This window comes from Phoca vitulina, unplaced genomic scaffold (genome assembly GCF_004348235.1).
Source record: "Phoca vitulina isolate PV1807 unplaced genomic scaffold, GSC_HSeal_1.0 scaffold21, whole genome shotgun sequence".
NCBI lineage: Eukaryota > Metazoa > Chordata > Mammalia > Carnivora > Phocidae > Phoca > Phoca vitulina.
In genome coordinates, this window is record NW_022589724.1 from 27725679 (window position 1) to 27738926 (window position 13248).

General features: G+C 51.4%; 1 protein-coding gene across 2 annotated transcripts in view; it reads left to right on the top strand.

The window, feature by feature from the left end:
- Nucleotides 1-12113, top strand: part of NCS1 (neuronal calcium sensor 1) — a 51987-nt gene extending 39874 nt beyond the window's left edge. Inside the window, exons 7-8 of one of the 2 annotated variants that reach the window (XM_032418294.1) lie at nt 989-1106; nt 3735-3750. In XM_032418294.1, the coding sequence (XP_032274185.1) occupies nt 989-1087 (99 nt within the window). In that variant the 3' untranslated portion in view covers nt 1088-1106; nt 3735-3750. Of the gene's footprint in view, nt 1-988; nt 1107-3734; nt 3751-8393 lie in introns of those variants that run through there. The other variant, XM_032418293.1, reaches the window with a different exon arrangement.
- Nucleotides 12114-13248: the final 1135 nt, after the last annotated feature.

Below are 13248 nucleotides of genomic sequence, written 5' to 3' on the forward strand. Positions count from 1 at the left end.
CTGACAGTGGGCTTATTAGTATGTCCTGGCTGGATCCAGGTGCTTGCCCTGAAAGCTTAGAGCCTGAGATCAGCACATGTCAGAGAGGCAGGGAAGACCTCTAGGTTCAGACTGCGCTGGTCTCTTGGCGTTGATCAAAAGATGCATCCACAGCGTGTGGAGCGAGGGATACTGACTTTGTCACGGGGCGGTTCGATGCTGTTTAATGCCAAGGCCACACGCTCCTTAAATCTCCCCAGCTCGTACGTCCCTTATTTAGGGAAACAGAGCCCACCACCCACCCAGACTGTGTGTAAATTCTACCTTCCCCAGTGACTAGCCATGGGGCCCTAGGGGGGTGACCAAGCCTCAGTTTCCTTACCAGCAAAATGGGGATAAGAGCAGTGCCTCTTCTTAGGGTGGCCGTGAGGAGCCCCTGAGAGCAAGTGTGAGACGCGTAGCATCTTCAGGGCCCGCAGTGAGCCATCTCTCTGGGCCTTTTTTTTTTTTTTTTGGCTCTCACGGGTTTCCCTGAGAGATGCTCCAGAGGCAGGGATTCTGGCCCAAATCACCACTACCCCGAGAGACCCCACTCAAGCCCTTTTTCTTGAGCTCCACTGGGTCTCCTGGCGTCTGGTGTAGGCTGCTCCGGGAGTGGTTTAAATGCCCTTGCAAGAGTGACCCCAGGGAAATGCAGTGGGCTCTCAGCCCTTGGGGATTAACCACCATTTATGGGAATTCATTGCAGTGATAATGATAAGTATGGAGTTAGGGGTCCAGGGTCACGTACCCAAGGTTACCTTGCCAGGAAGTGCCCGGGTCTCTCTTGACGCCTGACTCCTCCTACGTAGCGAGGTGCGCTGCCTTCTTCCTGACCTAAATTTGGAAGCTTTCTCCGGGCCAGTCCTGGGATGGGCTTGGGGAGCAGATGTCCAGGGTCCAGGCCAGAGGCCCCTATCCTAGGAGGCTTGTTGTCCCCCCGCCTTCAGCCGCCTCTCTCTGCTTGCAGAATGCCGACGGGAAGCTCACCCTGCAGGAGTTCCAGGAAGGATCGAAGGCAGACCCCTCCATCGTGCAGGCGCTATCCCTCTATGACGGGCTGGTATAGTCCAGGGCCCAGAGCCGGGGTGAGTGGAGGGGAACCTGGGGCTTGGGGGGGGGAAAGCCAGTCACAGGGCACCTAGGACTCGCTGGGTCTCCTGGCAGTCCTTGGGGTCTGCCCAGCTGGAGCCGAGCTGGTAGGAGGGCCTGGAGGTAGGCTTCAAATCAGCTACAGCCTTTCTCCTTTTGTCATTTTTATATGCCCAGATTCGGCCCGAGAGTTTGCTTAAATAGAAGTTTCCCTGGATTGGAAACGCTTTGAAAAGCACAGTTGTCGGGGGACGGGGAGAGCAAGGGCTGTGCACGCCCTCCGGGTGTGGCCCGTGGAAGCCCTGAGTGAGCCCTCTGGCTCCCTTGTTCAGTAGCTCAGATACGGTTTCTCGTTTCCTCCAGTCGGGTTTGCTGGAAGTGCTGAGCCATAGAGCCAGGAGAGGCCTCTGTGGCCAGGAGAGGACTGCCTCCCTTTTTCTTCCTGATTCTCCCCTACCTCTTCTTTCTGCCTCCTCTCTGTTCTGTCCTCCGTGTTGTGTGCGAGGAATGGGGGTGTTGCCCCCCCCAAGGTCATTCTTGAACGTGCCTTCTGGTGGACGGATGATGCGTTCCCCTGGTGTGTATCTGAGGAAGATTGTGGGACCCAGGATATGTGTGTGTTCGGCTTCACTAGAGGCCACTCGAGTCTTCCCCTGTGGCTCCCCCCCAATTTTAGACCCCACCAGCACTGCCTCAGAGTTCCATTTGCTCTACAGCCCAGCCAACACTGGATGTTCTCTGTCTTTTACATTTTACACATTTTGGTGGGTGTGTCGTGACGGGGTATAATTTTAATTTACCTTTCTCTGGTGAGCACGGACGTCGGGTAGCTGGTCATATGTACGTCATCCTTTTGGGAAGTGCCGTCATAGTTATCTATTGCTGAATGCTAGGTTACCTCAAAACTGCCGCTGAAAAGAACAGACATCAGGAATTCGGCCACAGCTTAGCTGGGGGCCTTTGGCTTGAGGTCTCTCATGAGGATGTAGTCAAGCTGTCAGCAAGGTGACCAGCCATCCCTGTTTGCCCAGGACTGTCCCAGATTTTGCACGGAAAGTCTCAAGTTCTAGGAAACTCCTCAGCTTCAGGTAACCTGGATAACCCTCAGCTGCTGGCCAGGGCCGTGGTGTCATCTGAAGGTTTGGTGGGGGAGTACCCACTTCCAAGCTCGCTCATTTGGATCGGCAGCCTCGGTTCTCACTGTGGGGACTTCTGCACAGGGCTGCTGGCTTCCGTCAGGGGGAGCTTCCTAGGAGGGAGGGAGAGCGAGAACCCGAGATGCAGGCGTCCATCTTCTCATAACCTAATCTTGGAAGTGACACCTCATCACTTTTTTTTCAGGAGTGCCTTGGCTACGTTAGGCTATGTGCATTTCTATATAGATTTTAGAATGAATGTATCCATTTCTATACACACACATGCACACATTGAGATTTTGATCGGGATTGAGTTGAATCTACAGTTCATTTTGGGGGAGAATTGGCATCTTTGTTGTGTGGAGTGTTCCAATCCATGAAAATGGTATATTCATTCATTTAGGTCTTTCAGATTTTTCCTCTAGGACATTTTATTGATTTCAGCTAAAAGTTTTTCACATCTTATGATAGATTTATTCCGGGATATTCAGGTTTGTTTTTTTTAAATTGTATTTCCCGTTTATTTCTGGTTTCTAGAAATTCAGTTGGTTTTTGTTTATTGATGATATGTCTAATGGTCCTGCTAATGTCACTTATCAAATCTAAGAATCTACCTTCAATTCTTTGGGACTGTCTATGCTTTATTTCTTCCTCTCCTGTCCTTCAGCCATCTGTTTCTTTGTCCTGCTTCCTTGCACTGGCTGGGCCCTCCAGTGCAGTGTCACTTAGGAGTAGCGATGGGGAGCATTTTTGTCTCACTCTTTGTCTTGGGGGACAGCTTTCAATAATTCACTATTAGTGGGAAGCCTGGGTGGCTCAACTCGTTGAGCGTCTGCTTTCGGCCAAGGTCATGATCCCAGTGTCCTGGGATCGGGTCCTGCATCAGGCTCCTTGCTTGGCAGGGAGTCTGCTTCTCCCTCTCCCTGCTTGTGTTCTTTCTCTCTCTCTGATAGATAAATAAATAAAATCTTTAAAAAAAAAGAATAATTCAGGGGCGCCTGGGTGGCTCAGTCGTTAAGCGTCTGCCTTCGGCTCAGGTCATGATCCCAGGGTCCTGGGATCGAGCCCCACATCGAGCTCCCTGCTCCACAGGGAAGCCTGCTTCTCCCTCTCCCACTCCCCCTGCTTGTGTTTCCTCTCTCACTGTGTCTCTCTCTGTCAAATAAATAAAATCTTTAAAATAATAATAATAATAATAATTCACTATTAGATTAGTTAAGTTATAATTAACTCAATAATTATCATTAGAATGTCTGGTATAGGTCTTCTGTTGATAGGTTTTATCAGATTTAGAAATTTCCTTTTCTAGTTCACCAGGAGTTGTTTTTTATTTATGTTTATTTATTTTAAGTAATTGCTACACCCAACGTGGGGCTCATACTCACAACCCCGAGATCAAGAGTCCCAAGCTCTTCCAACTGAGCCATCCAGGGGCCCCTCCTAGGAGTTGTTTTTTTTTTTTTTAAGATTTATTTATTTATTTGACAGAGAGAGACAGCGAGAGAGGGAACACAAGCAGGGTGAGTGGGAGAGGGAGAAGCAGACCTCCCGCCCAGCAGAGAGCCCAATGCGGGGCCCGCCCCATCCCAGGACCCTGGGATCATGACCTGAGCCGAAGGCAGACGCTTAACGACTGAGCCACCCAGGTGCCCCCAGGAGTTGTTTTTTTAGAAAATCACGAAGAGTGTTGAGTTTTATAAAAAAAATTTTCTGCGTCTACCAGGATGCTTATATGACTTTTCTCCCTTTTGGGTGTTAACCTGATGAATAATGCTGATTGGTTTTTGAATGCTAAGCCTCCCTTGCACTCTTAGAATAAACTCTACTTCCACCATTGTGTGTTAGTGTTTTTATGTATCATCAGATTTGATTTGCTGATACTTTATTTTGGGGGCTTATGCTATTCTTAAGTTTCTATGAGGCTGCTGCTGTTGATGATTTTACACAAGAAATCCTTTTCCATTGAAGAGACCTTAGACAGTATGTTGAAACAGAACACAAGAAGTTTATTTTTAAAAACCTTCATGTATAACCCAGATATAACCACTGTGAGCATTTTGGGTCCAGGGTGATTCAAAAGGAATCGAACACTCACAAAAATAACTGGGTCACATGGGGGTATATAATCAAACCAATTTCTAAAGAAACCATCATAGTTATTTCTCTGATCTTAGAAGCACTCAGCATGTGGCTCTGGGTCCCATGGTGCGTATTATGATCCATTGTCTCATTTCCCAGAGGCTTCTTTTGTGAATTACCACCAGTGGTCTCCTGTGACATGCTGCTTTGTCTCCCGCAGGCTGTGGAAAAAGTGGTACAAACATAGCTTCTTGATATATCCGCCTCCCAGAAAAACTCACGCAGTGTCACTAATTTCTTTATGGTGTGTGATTATTTTTCAATCACCCTAATTGTTTCTGCCTTACGGTTTTCTGTGAACACACATGTGTTTGTATTTCCTCAGCAACAATGAGTTCATAACCATATGTTGTTGGCTGTTGTTTTGTTTTGTTTTGTTTTTTTATGAACAACTTATAGGAAACATTTATGTTTTGTTTTGGAGACTCAACACTAAGAAAAGAGGTTTTTTGTTTGTTTGTTTGTTTTTAGAGAAAGAGAAAGAGCACACACGAGCTGTGGGGAGGGGCAGAGGGAGAGGGAGAGAGAGAATCTCAAGCAGGCTCCATGCCCAGTGTGGAGCCCAATGCAGGGCTCGATTTCATGACCCCAAGATCAGGAGCTGCACCAAAATCAAGAGTCAGTTGCTTAACTGACTGAGCCACCCAGGCACCCCAAGAAAAGATTTTTAACGTGTTTTACCCAACTTGGCACAAAGTTCACATCATGCTGTGGCTGCCCAGGCTTTCCTTAACACCATGTATGGAGACACCCATCTGAGCCTCACCAGCAACATGGCGACCAAGAAGATGTTACTTTATTTCCATGACGAGCTTTTCAGACAACCTTTCTATAGCTCGTCCCAAAAATTGCCCTCTTCCTGTTCTCAGGCTTGTCCTAGAACCTACTGGATAGTAATTAGATCCAACCTGTGTTCCATCATTTTTGTGATTGATTTGCCTTCTCAGATTCCTGATGTATCCTAATTGTTTGATAAGTTACTGTTACATAATCCACTGAGCCACCCAGGAACTGAGATCCTGCCTATTTTCTACATCAGTAAAAATGTGGTTCGACACCATCGTTTTTAATAGCTGCATGGTATTCTGTTGTATAGTTGGGCCATAATTTACCCAGTCCTGTGCTGTGGGACACTTAGGCTGTTGGAAATCTTGAAGTGGGTTTTTAAAAAAAACTTCGTATTCACAAGCAGTGGTGGAAGGAATGGTGTAATCCCATTACTGACCACCCTCCTTCAGAATCACCAATTCGCTGCCAATCTGGTACTGTCTGTACCCTCCATATGCACCTTCGGAGTGGGTTAATTTGAAGCAAATTCAAGACATTCTATCGTTTCATACATAAATATTTCAAAATGTATTCCTAAAAGATAACAATCCTTTACAAAATCCATAATAGTAGAAAAATCAATACTAATGCCTTAATACCCCCCACCCTGCAGCTGGTATTCCCATTTCCTATTACCTCACGGGTTTTTGTTTATTGGAATCAAAATCTGAATAAATTCCACCTATTGCAATTGGTTGATAGGTCTCTCAAGTTTATTTTAATCTGTTTCCCCTCCCCTTTTTGGCTTGCTGTTTGTTGAGAAACACGTTCTGTAGAGTCTCCTCCATCTGCGGTTTGTGGATTGCGCCCCTGTGGTAGTTCTCACATGTTCTTTGGTTCCCTGTACTTCCGGGAAATGGGCAGTTAGATCTACAGGCTTGCCCAGCACTCAGTTTGGTCCACCTCGTCGAGAACACCTCCTAAGTGGGGCTGCCTGTGTCCACCAGGTAGCTCATGAGGTCGGGTGACAGCAGCAGCCATTGGTGATGACTGCTTCATTCATTCATTCTGTAGGTGACGTCCTAAAGCTGTCTGTCCTTCTTTGTTTGTGGCTCGGTTGCTTCTACGCAGGGAACTTTGCCCTCGTCAACTATTTCGTTACTCTAAAACCTAGTTTTTAATTGGAAAGGCAGGATAGATACTCGATTCTTCCTCCTTTTTAGTTTTCAAAATGAGTTGGATTCTAATATCCTTTTGAGGTGACCAATGGCTTTTTTTTTTAAACATACCATCATGAATTTATGGATTTAAATGCATTTGGTGAGTTTCATCATGTTTGCGGTTTTCACCACGACACTGCGGATCGTAAGGGTTCACAGATTGCCACAGAAGGCAAAGCATGTGATGAGAAACTCAGCCAAGCACCCCAGGGTTGGCATGGGGACAGAAGGCTGAGAGAACACAGTCCTCTCCCTGGGTGACTCTTCCCCCCACCTGCACTGCAGCGGCCACCCAAACTCTGGTCCCGTGGGGACTTCCTACTCCTCCAGGGCCACCGCTACCTAGCTTCTGACTGACCCAGATGATGCTTTCAGGTCATCTCACACAGATCTGGGAAATGGCCTCTTTTGGATCCGACACCTACGCCCATGCAGTTGGGGGAGCAGGGACATGGGATTTAAGTGGAGCAGGTTACGGGAAGGATCTGTGGATGGCGCAGACGCCAACAGACAGGACAGTCCTCCATGCCTTTTTTCCAAAATATATCAAGGCGAAATTCACCTAACATAAAATCAATCACTTTGTTTTTAAAAAAATTTTTTTTAAATATTTATTTATTTTAAGGAGGCTCTACACCCATCATGGGGCTTGAACTCATGACCCTGAGATCAAGAGTCGCAAGCTTCTAGCGACTGAGCCAGCAGGGCGCCCCGTCCCAAAGGGGAAGGGTGGGTTCCAATGAACCATTTTCAAGTGAACAATTCAGTGGCATTTCGTACATTTGCAACGATGTGCAACCACCACCTCTGTCTAGTTTCAAAACATCTGTATCCCTCCAAAATCAAATGCCAAATCCACTACACAGTTTCTCCCCATCCCCCTGCAACTAAGCCCCCAGCAGCCCCAGCCTGCCTTCTGCCTCTATGGATTTGCCTATCTGGGACATTTCGTAGAAGTGAAATCTGTGGCCTTTTTTGTCTGGTTCCTTTCACTCAGCGCAATGTTTCCCAGGTCCATCCATGTCGTAGCACGTGTCAGGACTTCGTTCCTTCTTACGGCTGAGTCGTGCTCCGCTGTATGGACAGAGCACATTTTGTTCATCCACTCATCCATTGGTGGACATCTGGGTTTCCACCTTTTGACAGCTCTGAACAGTGCTGCCATGAACGTGGGTGTCCGTGGCTTCGAGTCCCGATTTTCAGTTCTTTGGGGTGCATCCCTAGGAGTGGGAATGCTGGATCCTGTGGTAACTCTGTGTTTAACTTTTTGAGGAACCACCAGACTGTTTTCCATGCAGCTGCACCATTTTACCTACGCCAGCAAGAGTTGGGGGTCCCGGGCTCGCTACACGCTCACCAACACTTGTTGTTTCCCTGTGTTCTGAGGAGAGCCACCCTAGTGGGTGTGAAGTGCTGTCTTAGTGTGGTTTTTCTTTGCGCTTCCCTGACGACTCATCCCGTTGAGCCTGTTGGCCATGCCATGCCAACTCAGTGGTTGCCCATCACGTGATGCTCTGGCTGCATCCTGTGTATCCAACCAGCTCCCCGTTAGTGGACACTGAGTTGCTCCCGCCCTTTTTATTTTGCTATTATAGATGATTTTACTGAGGCAAACCCCTTCTTTCTTTTTTTTTTTTTTTAAGATTTTATTTATTTATTTGACAGAAAGAGAGGGAGAGAGAGAGCATGAGCAGGGGGAGCGGCAGGCAGAGGCAGAGGGAGAAGCAGACTCCCCACTGAGCAGGGAGCCTGATGCGGGGTTCGATCCCAGGACCCCAGGACCATGACCTGAGCCGAAGGCAGACGCTTCACCAACTGCACCACCCAGGCGCCCCCATCTGATTTATTTCTTAAGGATGAATACTAAGCACCAAATGGGTGGATCAGAGGGTATGCACATTGAATTTTAGGACTTCTGACAGAATGCCACCCTGCGCCTCGCTGACTCTCCCACCAGCCCTGTAGTGGTGCGTCCCTGGCAGCCAGCTCTGCACCTGTCTCACCTCCTTGTGTCTTCCAGATGCCTGGGAACCACTCACCTCCTCCCGTGCCATGAGGCCACCTCCGCCCCAACACCACCCTCCTGTGTCCACCCAGCCTTTCTCCGCATCCATACCCAGCCGGGCTGCCCTGGAACCACGAGGCCCGGCTCTCCTCCCCCCAGCCCTGCACCCACCACCGCCTGAAGCCACCGGCTCCAATTGCCAACCACCTCTGCTTGTCCAGAAACCAACACGAAACGGAAAAGGCTCTAGCCCTCTGCAAAACCAAGGACTCGGCTGCTTCGCAGGCAGCCTCTGGGTCCCTCCTGCTCTCCTGCGCGTGTGCTTTTGTTTTTTTATTTCAAACAAACATTGAAAAAGAAAAAAACAAAACAAAACCACCTTCTGTCCTAGAAGGTAGACTGACAGATGGGGAGAAAGCTACTGCTGACCTCAGAGAACACTGCCTCCCGCCTCGGCCGTCCTTCGGCAGCTGGAGAGGCCACGGAAGTCACGGCCTCGGCCACGGTGCGCTCGGGGTGTCGGGGGGGCCCACCTGATTAACGTTATTTGTCGTCCCATCCTCGAGCAGCGAAACCACCTGTGTGGCTAGGATGATTCATGATGATGATGATGATGATGATTTTTTTGTGATAACAGTATTGTGCTTTTTGTGGGGAAAGTGAGTTTTTTTTATACATATATAATTGATATCTTTTATTTATTGGTTGTTAACTGTTGCTGCTGCCTCATGTGTCCAAAGCTCCCAGGGATGCGGGGCCTACCGTTTACATGTGCACGCCCTCGCCCACCTGCCCACCTGCGCTTGGGAGGATGGTGGCCTGCAGCGGCCAAGAAGCCAAAAAACTTTTTCTCTCTCTCTCTCTCTCTTTTTTTTTTTTCCAGATACTGTGCTCGATGTTTGGAGAGGGGGAAGAGTGGGTTTCTTAAATGGCTAATGCACTGTTTTCCCCCCACCCCCAGCCCAAATGCCTCCTCTTGAACCCCTTTTCTCTGCTTCCTGTCCACACTCCCCATCCTGTGTCTTCCTCTGGGTCCACAGCATCTTTTCTGAGGACAAACAGGGGATATCTTTTGGTTTCTCAACTCTTCCTTTGGTGTTTGCAGCAGCATGGAGCCTGGGAGCCAACAAGGGAGGACTGGGTACATTAGGAAAGGGGAGGAGGGCACTCTTTGCAAGCAGGTGAGCAGAGGAAGGGCTCCTTCTCCCTCCGTGGTGGATTTTGAAAACTGTCGCTCAGTTCTCTCCCACTTGCTTTTCTGCCTGCCGGTCTGCCTTGTCCAGTAGACCACAGAGCATCCTCCTTCCCTTCCCTCTCTCAGCTCAGATGCTGGGAGGGCGGGCAGGAGGGAAGGGGCCCAGGCAATCCCATTCGGTAGTGGCTGCTCCTGGGGGCTATGGCCCACATGCGCTCATAGGAAGCTTCTAACCCTGCCTGCCACCGAGACAGGATGGCCCTGGAACTGCCACCAGGAAAGTCAGGTGACCTTGGACCAGAGGCCAGGAACCTGCAGCTGGCTCTGCTCTGTGATTGTGGGCAGGCCCCAGGCCTCTCTGGGCCCCAGCTACCCCATCTGCAGAACCAGGAAGCTTGGGCTTCTTGAACCGGAAGGTCCTCTTCCATGCTGACACTGTACAATCGTAAGGCTGGGTCTTTTACAGTTTATGATTCTGCGGTCTGTGGCTGAGTTTGCCAGACCCCAACAGACACGAGATCTGTTTGAGTCACTATTTTGTCTCTTGGCACAAGTCTTTGGGGACATGGCAGCTGCTGGTTGTGTTGTGTGGGGTCAGATGACCTACCTGGTTCTCTCTGCAGTTCTTCCTGGTCCCTGCTGGACTCTTTTTGGCCCAGAACTAGTCCTCATCAAAGGAAGGCTTCTGGTATGGGAAGCAGCCTCCCAGACTACCTAGGGCCCGGCCTGACTCTAGAATTCCTGCTTCTTTGCAAAGTCAGCAGCCTGTCCTCTCCCTGCTTACTCCAGCCCCAGGAGAGGAAAAGCTGGCCCTTGGTTCTCACTTTGAATTGTCCTTGGTCTTCACTTTGCACTTTCCTAGGAGGCCAGAGCGACTGCTAATTAACCCAGAGCACGGCTCTGCCAGCGTGGGGCTTGCATGTCTGTTCCCGCTGGCTGGACCGCTTAGCCAGTCCCTGACTCCCTTCTTGCTCAGCAGAGCCCGTGGCTGTCCCCCACCTCTACTGTGAGCCCCCAGATTCCGCAGGTACTGGGAGCGCTTGATCTTCACAGGTGACTTTGCAGGTTGGGCCCCTCAAGGCCCCTGCAGTCACCTTCCTGCTCAGGCCACTGGCTCAGGAGCCCCAGGACTCCCCCACCCAATCCTGGCTCTGACCTAGGACCCTCGGGCAGGAGATTGACTTGGTGGCTTGGGGCTGGAGGAGGGGAGAGGGGGGCCCTTCCCCATGTCACATTACTTCTCTGGCTTCTGCCTGAGCCTCGATTTGCGTCTCTGGCCCAGTGGGGAGGAGCTGTCGAGCAGCCCGTGCTAGAGGCATCATCTCGGTAAGGGACTTGCGGCTCAGAATCATCCAGGCTTATGCGTGTGGATTCCCCCCGCCCTCCTCCCTCCCCAGCTCAGGCATCAATTCCCAGGCGTCTATGAGCATCTGCCCATGAGGCCTTCCTTCTACCTTCTTGCCCTCTGACCTTTTGGTTTGGAGCCACGGGTGTGGCTTTTGGCCTTAGCAGGCGTCCTGTGGCCCCATGGCTCAGGCGCACCTTGGGTCCATGCCCGGGGACAGCCCAGAGCTGCCGGAAGGGCCAGCCCTCTTCCTGGCGGGGTGCTGGACTTTGGCCGTTTGTGCCCGAGGTTGCCGGGCAGGGACAGTTCTGTCTCCTCCTCTCACCAGGCCTCTAGATCTGGAATCCTGAGCAGCTGTGGGCCTCTGTCCCCAGCAGCGATTTCCACCCGAGGCCCAGGCTGGTCACATGCTGCTCTCTGGGGGTTCCAGACCCACCGGACGCCAGGCTCTCCGTCCCTCTGCTGACCCTTCTCTCCTCGTCGCCTGGCCCAGGAGCAGCGGCCCTGGCCTCTTCCTCACGGCGTCCGCTCCCCACTCTGTGTTGATGGCACTGGGGAGAATGCCAGAGTTCCCGACATTTGACCAGGCAACGTTTTGAGTAACGTCGAGGCAAACGTGCGTGTCCTCCTTTCCCCAGAAATGCTTTTCAGTTTGACAGCCAACTTCCCAGACGACAGGCACACCTGGGCTTTCGGGAACCTGTCTTTTCTCTGAGGGGAGGAAGGTTGGGGGGGCCTTGGCCCCCCGGGAGAGGCAGCCTCTGTCTGGAGCTAAGCCCCACTGCGCGCCCGGCGCAAAGCTACCCGGTTCTCGGCGCAGCCTCGCCTCCGCGTCTGGCGATCCAAGGGGACGCCGGCGCGCCCCCTGGTGGCGGGGAGCTGCAAAGGCATGTGGGGGCCCCCCCACAGGCCAAACAGGAGCTTGGAGGGGGCAGCGGGAGGCGGGGGAGCGGAGGAGGGGGCTCCGATCTCACCCGGGCTCTGGGCCCCAGCCCCGCATTTTTGGCAGCGTGTCTCCCAGATGCCCCTCTTCTAGGTCTCCCCCCTCCCCTCCCCCCGGGATAGCAAGTTAATTAAGTTAATTAGCATAAGGGCACAGTGATGGGAAGCCTTGCCCTCTACCCATTTTTTTAATATCTGCGGAATAAACCCAATGGTTGATTTTTGACTGAATAAAAGGCTTTTGTTGAATAAACAGCTGGTCCCATCTTCTGTCTTGGCATCTAGGCTCAGGCTCTGTCGACTGCCCGGAACTGGGACAAACACAGAATCCCCCTCTCCCCCGCCCCTGCCCCTCGCCCCTCAGCCTGCACACTTCCGTTTTCCCTACGTCTTTGCAGGGGCCCGGGGCTCCACGGAGGGCCACACGCTCCCAGTCCGACTCCGTGACCGGCTTTCTCTGAGACTGGGGGCGGGTCGCTCCTGCTCAGTTCCTCTGTCCCTCAGATGGGAGCAGGTGTCTGCTCCGGCCCCTCACAGGGCCAAGTGAGGAGCGGAGAGCGGGCATGAGCGTAGGGGTCAGAGCACCTTGCAGAGGTGGGAGGCCAGTGGGGCGGTCTCAGTTGTCGGGATGCCCTGACCCGCTGTCTGCCACTTGGTAAAGGAATTTGGGCAACTCTGAACCAAAAAAAAAAAAAAAGGAAAGTGCAATGTTTCCTGGCTATGGTTGTTTTCTTTCTGTTTGCCTTTCCAACCCGCCCCCCCCAGCCTCTTTTTGGGGTGTTGTCCTGTCTGAATCCGCTGGTTTGTGTCTCTGGGGAAGAAGCAGGCCCTTGCCCTGTGGTGCAGGTGGGGGAGGGGGAGGCCCCAGGGTGGACAAGGGCCACCTAGTGCGCCCAGGCCTCCTCTCGTGCTCCTGATGTATGTCTTCCATGTCATGCCAATTAAACACGCTTCCTGACTTGTCCTCGCCTCCCTTGTGTGGACCTGTTGCTTTGTCTGTTTCTGTTCTTTTTCATTTCATTTTTAGGCTTCTTTCTCCTCCTGTGACACCATTTCTCTTGCTTTGGGTGTTGTCTGCCCAGGGTCCCCAAGACAGACTGTGCAAAATGAGAGCCTTGGGCGTAATGATTAAATCAGAACATTTCAGGGAGTGTGGTGGGAAGCCGAGAGTTCGCCAGGGCGAGCCCCCCACCCCCTGTCGCACTCCCAGCCAGCATGTCTGTTCCTGCCTCTGTCATCTCCTGGGGGGTCTCTAAGGGGTTTCTCTAAAGGTTTTAAATGGTGTGAAAACAAGACTAGGAGCCTGGACTAGTTCTTCTCAAAGGGGGGATGTGTGTCAGGACCACCCGGAGGGCCAGCCTTGCTCCCAGAGTTGCTGGTTCGCTAGC